This window comes from Pristiophorus japonicus, chromosome 14 (genome assembly GCF_044704955.1).
Source record: "Pristiophorus japonicus isolate sPriJap1 chromosome 14, sPriJap1.hap1, whole genome shotgun sequence".
Classification (NCBI taxonomy): domain Eukaryota; kingdom Metazoa; phylum Chordata; class Chondrichthyes; family Pristiophoridae; genus Pristiophorus; species Pristiophorus japonicus.
The window spans coordinates 180,158,424-180,166,484 of record NC_091990.1 but is presented as its reverse complement, the minus strand read 5'-3'; the positions used below and the strand labels follow the sequence as shown (position 1 = coordinate 180,166,484).

The following is an 8,061-nucleotide window of genomic DNA, read 5'->3' as shown; positions in this document are numbered from 1 at the left end:
AGGGGTAAGATGAGGAGGGGAGAGAGGAAGGGGAGAGAGGAGGCGGAGAGAGAGGAGGGGGTAAGATGAGGGGGAGAGAGGAGGAGGGGGTAAGATGAGGGGGTGAGAGGAGGGGATAAGAAAGGAGGGGGTGAGAGATGAGGGGGTGAGAGGAGGGGTAAGAAAGGAGGAGGTGAGAGATGAGGGGGTGAGAGATGAGGGGGTGAAGATGAGAGGGGTGAGAGATGAGGGGGTAAGAGATGAGGGTGTGAGAGGAGGGGTAAGAAAGGAGGGGGTGAGAGATGAGGGGGTGAGAGGAGGGGGTGAGAGATGAGGGGGTGAGAGATGAGAGGGTGAGAGATGAGGGGGTGAGAGATGAGGGGGTGAGAGGAGGGGGTGAGAAAGGAGGGGGTGAGAGATGAGGGGGTGAGAGATGAGGGGTGAGAGATGAGGGGGTGAGAGATGAGGGGGTGAGAGATGAGGGGGTGAGAGATGAGGGGGTGAGAGATGAGGGGGTAAGAAAGGAGGGGGTGAGAGATGAGGCGGTGAGAGGAGGGGGTAAGAAAGGAGGGGGTGAGAGATGAGGGGGTGAGAGGAGGGGGAGAGAGATGAGGGGGTGAGAGGAGAGGGGGTGAGAGGAGAGGGGGTGAGAGGAGAGGGGGTGAGAGGAGAGGGGGTGGAGGAGGGGGTAAGAATGGAAGGGGTGAGAGATGAGGGGGTGAGAGATGAGGGGGTGAGAGATGAGGGGGTGAGAGATGAGGGGGTGAGAGATGAGGGGGTGAGAGATGAGGGGGTGAGAGATGAGGGGGTAAGAAAGGAGGGGGTGAGAGATGAGGCGGTGAGAGGAGGGGGTAAGAAAGGAGGGGGTGAGAGATGAGGGGGGTGAGAGGAGGGGGAGAGAGATGAGGGGGTGAGAGGAGAGGGGGTGAGAGGAGAGGGGGTGAGAGGAGAGGGGGGTGAGAGGGAGGGGTAAGAATGGAAGGGGTGAGAGATGAGGGGGTGAGAGGAGGGGAGAGAGATGAGAGGGTGAGAGATGAGGGGGTGAGAGATGAGAGGGGTGAGAGATGAGGGGGAGAGAGATGAGAGGGTGAGAGATGAGGGGGTGAGAGATGAGGGGGTGAGAGATGAGGGGGTGAGAGATGAGGGGGTGAGAGATGAGGGGGTGAGAGGAGGGGGTGAGAGATGAGAGGGTGAGAGATGAGGGGGTGAGAGATGAGGGGGAGAGAGATGAGGGGGTGAGAGATGAGGGGGTGAGAGATGAGGGGGTGAGAGAGATGAGGGGGTGAGAGATGAGGGGGTGAGAGATGAGGGGGTGAGAGATGAGGGGGTGAGAGATGAGGGGGTGAGAGATGAGGGGGTGAGAGATGAGGGGGTGAGAGGAGGGGGTGAGAGATAGGGGGGTGAGAGATGAGGAGGTGAGAGATGAGGGGGTGAGAGGAGGGGGTGAGAGATGAGGGGGTGAGAGGAGGGTAAGAGAGGAGGGGGGGCCTCCCACCCAGCCTGCAGCACACGCACACAGAATCTGAGGGCGAGGAGCTAGTGCACAAGCGTGCACACTCTAGCAGTAGCACTGTTTTCAGCGCCAGGACCTGGCTCCGCCCCCCGCTGGTTCTGCTGCGCTCCGCCGAGTCCGAAGGAGGTCTGATGAGGAGAATACCACGGTAAGGATTAGGCGCGCTTTTTGTTCCATAAAGTCGGCGGACCTCATGGAGGTGCGCCATTCGAAGGGTCGGTGGAAAGTTGGCCCCATAAAGTCAGTTGCTGGGCTAAAGGAGCCAGATTTAGCACCGTTAACACGGAGCTGGCTCACGGGCACTGGTCTTGCAGAAAACAGGTTAAGACACCAGCAGTATCATAAAACAGCTGAGGATGGGCAGGAGTCACTGGATAGTAATCAAGAGGAGGAACTCGACCTAACTATCCCCCCTCAAGCCCAGCAGCGCTGCAATTAGTTGGAAAATCCCGCCTGCTGCTCCAGCGGTGACCATCTAACTCAACACAGAGTGACGATGGAACCTGGGGCTTTCCTGGTGCTTACGGCTGGGTATCACACCAAGCTGTGCATTTACTCCTAAAGTTGTTGGAGAGCTTTTAAAGGAGAAATTGATGACCTCTGTATTGAAACCACATCACACTGCATTAGAACATTCACTTTCTTGATGTTATTTAGCGCCGTGCATCTCCTGTTCGTCAAAACAGCACGAGTGCTAAAGTTACATCCCAATGCTGGTAAAAGTCGGTATCATCCTCTGATGACAGTGGCATCATTCCCCTCCATCCACTTCAGTACTGAACTTTTTTTCCAAAAGCACAACACAGCTTTTTTTCCTCCTAAGGCTGATTCGTTTTGAACGATGTGTGTGTGTGTGTGTACATTTGATTTGTTACCATCTCAAATTATAGCTGTTGTGGCCCAATAAAAGTAATAGCATTTCTTTTAAGTGACAATATATCATTTACAAGGCTTCAGTATAATTTTACCTTCGAGCCGAAGTCCGATTTATGTTATTTATTTATATTTTGATTTAAGGATTTACTTTTCAAAAGCTTTCAGATTGCAGTCTTTAAAAAATGCCACTCAATTTGAATCATAATATAACATTTAGAGATGACAGAAAACAGTAATTAGGAATTAAAATATTGATTAATAAACAGTGAAATTTTCAAACTGTCTGCATGCAATTGAGAGGTAGCGAACTGATCCCCAAATAATTAACTTGGCATCTTTAGATTATGTAAAAGTTATTCCTAAGTGAGCTCTACTTTTGTCTTTCACTGTTCCTAAGGGTCACTCCACTGTCTAAATGGCCTACTAAAATTATAGAGTTGAATGAACTCCCCAAAGTCAAACTGACCCATAGAGAACAGTAAAGTTCCATTTGTGATCCTTGATTCGTGCTGAGTTAGTCGATCTGCACCTGGGTGGTACCAGGTCATCGTAATTGGGAAGGAGTAGCAAACAAAATCAGTCAGAGCTCCCAGTCTTAATTGTTGCCCAGTGACCCCTGTATGAAAGTTGTGCGTGTTTATAAAAATTATAGGGTGAGCACTGAATCAGGATTGGATGTGATAGCTCTCATAATTGAACAGCTTGCTACCACTCATTACCCAGACTCACGGTGACGCTATGCCACTTGAGAAAGATTCCAGAGGGCGGTTGGCAGTTGTAAAAGCCACGTGAGTCAGCACCTTCAGGACAGACGAGGGGAGCGACTTTCGATTTTAGAGAGAGAGAACAATTATGGGATTGCAATGAAGCAAGTCAGGTAATATTTTATCCATACCACTTAGCTAGTTTTACAACAACTGGGCACTCGTTGAATGCTGTGTAATAATATTTCCTCGTTGTTAGGTTTAGCGGATGAAAAGAAACCTTTTGGCTTCAGAAGTTTGCCTTCTGAACTGGAATCAACTACCGTGATCATTGAGAATGTTAAAGAATTCCCTCCATGTGAATACTTAGACAAGAGGAAATTTGAACCGTCAATTCAAACCCCAGGAAAAAAATAGACTTATTATTGCCAAGTCCATATGGAGTCAATTCTATCGTAATGGATAATCAGACCCTTTTTTAATTTGTCTAATATTGTTGCAAACCACGTTCGCATTAGTCCATTTCCTGCTTAGATGCCTTGTGTTCTTGCCCCCACTCCTGACAAAGTAAGCTAAAACAAACACACGACCATAGAAGCTGCAAACCTGCCACATGTGAGAACAAAAGGCTTCACTGAAGCCTTTGTGGTATCTGCTAATGTTTTACATCTGAGCATTTAAAAAAAAAAGGCCTAACGATTGTGGGGTGAATTGATGCGTGGCACTCACGGTTGACTGCAAATAAAGGAAAATCTTACTCTTCCCTTTTGACCACAGTCAATCCGTGCGATAACTGTTCCACAGTTTCACCTACAAGCTATCTAAAGTTTAAATGCTTGTCCAGAAATATTTATCTTTGTTCCCGGTGTAACTTTCAACATTTACAGTTTCTTGCCTTTTCTTTCTAAACTCCCATGGTAACTGTTACAAATATTTATGCATGACAAATATTGGCGCAAGGCGAATTGTTTTTCTTTGCAGTTACAGATGAGAAGCCCAAAAGTAGACATTGCTTTGTCATGCAAGCACTACCCACAGTTTACACCTAAATGTTGCAGGAGGTTAAACAAGTTACATTACAGTTCAAGTCTGTTCTGGATGGTTTTCAGCCTTTCTTTAGTCTAACTGAATGTGCAGCATTTTTTACTCAGATGTCTATCCAATGGACTCGGGTGCAGCAATTTGACAAAACAGGAACAAGGCTTTTGAAAATTAAAACTTCACCGCTGATCATATCCACTGGGAAAATTGCTCTGCACGATGTATAAAATTAGTCAAAAAAACGCTCGCAAAATTCACACCCTATAGATAATTTTGACTTTGGTTATAGGTGTAAAACGTACGATATCGAAGTCAATGGAAATGGAAATGGGGAGAGGTGTTTAACAGGTGGCCAAGCTGATATTGTCCGTTTCACACTGTTATCCACTGTCAGTGAGATAGAGAGGGAGGGACACACAGACAAAGACAAGGATGTGTCAGACAGTCATGTACAAGGTAGAAAGAGATATGAGGCGCGAGAAACAAACACAAGGAGAGAGATGCGCACACACAAGGAAAGAGAGCCATACAAACAAGATAGAGAGATGCAAATATGCACAACAAGTGAGAAGAACATACATATATTTGCACAAAGAATGATACTCAAACATGCACCAAGCAATACCCATACACACTCAAACAGGAACAAATGGACAGAAAAAGTTGCCAACACAGATACAGATACAGGCAGATGCTGCCTGAACTGTGCAACACTGCCAACAACGACAGCCCAGCTTTGGGGCCAGTGTTGCAAAACACTTGAGGTAGCACCTCTGTCTGTGGAGGTACTGATACCTAAGGAGATGGTTTATGCCAGCTGCCCTGAAAGCAACAGATGCTCCAGCTACGAATATAAACGCTGCCACCAGAGGGAGAGGCTGCTATCTTCTCTGGTCTCACAGGGGCTGAGCGCTCAGGCTACCCACGTCGGCCAGTGATGTTGTTTCCCTTCCACTGATCTGTATCAATCAGTCGGCCTGGCTGCCAGAATATGAAGTCATGATTTGCGACTTTAAAACTGCTGTGCAGGTATCGTTGCTTGTGTATTGTTCCAGTGCAATACAGGGCCAGAGAGACAATTTCAGACAATGTGCTGACGCCAGAACCTCCAAATGATCTTAGTCAGAACTCCAAACATACGTTTATTTGATGATTGTGACGCTGAGGAGCTTTCTAAAGGGAACAAGCTGTTTAAACAGGGCACAGATAAACGCGACATCCACCTGCTGCTCACCCGATATCCCTCAATGAGTTCTAACGGACCCAATCCACCGCTTCAGCAGGATGGCCAAACTCAGACTGTCCAGTTAGGCGGGATGATTGTGGTTCAGTCAGCTGAGAAACTCAACTCGGTTCTTGGGTGGAGCATCCAAGTCTCACAGCTGACCTTTCAGTCTGAGCAACTCACCAACTCTGCAATCTCCTTCCACTGTTGGCTTTACAGTCAACTGTGAGACGCAGCCGTTCAAACACAATGAAAAACAGACTAACATGGCAGCTAACTGAAATGCTAGTCAGCTGCGACATCTGTTTGGAGCAACGATCGGCTAATTAGAAAGGAGCAGCTTTCCTGATTAAATGGCTTCTCCTGCTTTACAACATAGTGTGTTTTGTAGGCATTTTCTTTCTGTCTATTATAGTTCACACCCTCTGCTCCCTCCACCAAGGAACACCATTACGGTTGGTGAGCTATCCTTTCCAGATTTGTAGCCCATCCCGAGGCGAGCAGGGAAGTTCTTGCTGCTTTTTCCCTCTCAGCGTCTGCACAACAAGCAAAAACCGAGAGGAGGAGAAACTTCTTCACTCGGAGAATTGTGAACCTGTGGAATTCTCTACCGCAGAAAGTTGTTGAGGCCAGTTCGTTAGATATATTCAAAAGGGAGTTGGATGTGATCCTTACGGCTAAAGGGATCAAGGGGTATGGAGAGAAAGCAGGAAAGGGGTACTGAGGTGAATGATCAGCCATGATCTTATTGAATGGCGGTGCAGGCGCGAATGGCCGAATGACCTACTCCTGCACCTATTTTCTATGTTTCTCTCCGCTCAACGCCAGAGAAAGGAGTAAGACTGGTGGCGGACAACCCAATCTCATGGTGCTGTCAGAGCTGGAGCAGCAGCTGCTGAAAATCAGTGGCCCCCTCCAGTGCTTCCCTTAAAAGGTTTGCGAACTTGACCACTTCTACGGGCTCTCCCTTAATGGTTTCAGCACAGCTGGTGGAAGGTTTCTGTTACTCACGTGAGGACCATTGAGATGCTTTGAGCCAGCAACGTCTGGGAGATCAAGGCCCCAAGGGTCTGACTGCAGACTGCAGCATTTGTCTGCCGCCGAGCCACTCAGGCCCACTTGGCTTTCTGTTAATACGGTTGGCACTGGTTGAGGAGGTGGCGGCGAGGAAGAAGACATGCTGACATCTTGCGAAAGGTTGACGGGGGTCTTGCCCCCGCCCAGTTAGAAATGCGTTGGGGTCCAAATGACGTTGCCAGACCCTATTTCAATTTACTGATGAGGCACTCTCCCATTTCTGGTGAGTGTGTTTCTGATCTGAGTCAGCTCCGGAGTTAAAATGGTCATCGGCGGGAATGAGGTGCTCAGTCAATTTTTGCAATTTTAACTGTTCACCCATACCGTTCTGCTGATTAAAATCAGGGCCTATATCTTTAAAATAGGGACTTAATTATGTCTGTGCACCCTGCTCCAATTATCCTCGCCCACTCTAACTACATTACATTTGGAAACACCATGAGAGATTGACTAGCTTTTACATCAATATATTACAATTGATGGGTTATTGGCAATTTTCTTTGGGAGAATTTGTGCTCAATTAGATAGATTTGAGAAGAATATGGAACTCATTGTCATTTTATTCTTGGGCCTAGACCTTTCTCTTCTTTCCACCCAATTTGGGGCAGTTTCAGGATCCACAGGGAATTTAGAAGTATTAACCCACTGGACTGCCAAGAAACACATTAATCCCAAAGGACCCTAAGGGAGTTAACACTCTACCATCCCCACAAAATCACCCGATCACTCCAACACATGATCTCCATGGAGCACAGACACATTAATCTCCACCAGCATTTAAACCATCAGAGAACTCAGTTCCCCGTTACCTCTCTAAACTACTGGGGAACTCTGATGGATGTACAGGCCATGGCATTGCAGGAACTGGGAGGACATAGGCAGGAGGATCACCAATTGGGAGGGTGGGGCCATAATTTGGGGCAAAACCAAGATTCGCCGGGTTTGCGCATCGTGTCAGTGTGAAAAGTGACAGGAGACTCCTCTACCTGCCCCCTGCTTACCCCATCTCCCTCCCCTCCAGATCTGAGAACTGCTTTGAGGGTATGTTTTGAGGAGCGCCGAATCAAGTTTCTTAAGTTGTGTTGATCTGAGATCAGACAGCACATGTGTGAACTTATCTGGGCACATCTGGAAATATCCCGAATGGAATCAGATAATTTCAATTTACATTATTAAATGTGAAATGATTCCGTGATTACTGCCCATAGCATTAGTTGATTTTCTAAAATGTTTACAATGAAGCACTGAATGGCAGCATTACGCATTAATTAATGACTGCTGGTGATACTCAAGAAAAAAAACGGTGAGTAACAAAAAGAAAAAAGGTGAAGTTGATGTAAAAGTTCCAACATTAAAGCTTACTTTATTTGACTATTCATTGAACGAGTAAGCTTTTGTTACATCTCAGGGTCACCCACTCACCTTCTGCGTCCTCTGGCCTTGTGAGGTCAATAACCCCTGGACCAACCTTCACATCTTCCCCTGTTTTTCCTGTCAGCTGTTGTGCAAGATTCTCAAAGGGCACCCGTTCCTGCACAGAAAGAACCAAAAATCTGTTAGTTTCTAGCGTGACAGTCATTGTGTCAATCTTGGCAGAGCAAAGTGCTGCTGGATTGGCATCCAGTCTTTATCAGCCATCTTTTTTT

General features: G+C 47.2%; 1 protein-coding gene across 21 annotated transcripts in view; it reads right to left on the bottom strand.

The window, feature by feature from the left end:
* sox6 (SRY-box transcription factor 6) overlaps nucleotides 1–8,061 on the bottom strand; it is a 656,189-nt gene that overhangs the window by 35,132 nt on the left and 612,996 nt on the right. For all 21 annotated transcript variants that reach the window (XM_070899905.1, XM_070899904.1, XM_070899902.1 and 18 more), the window contains one exon: nucleotides 7,838–7,946. In XM_070899905.1, coding sequence (XP_070756006.1) covers nucleotides 7,838–7,946 — 109 coding nt within the window. The remainder of the gene's footprint in view (nucleotides 1–7,837; nucleotides 7,947–8,061) is intronic.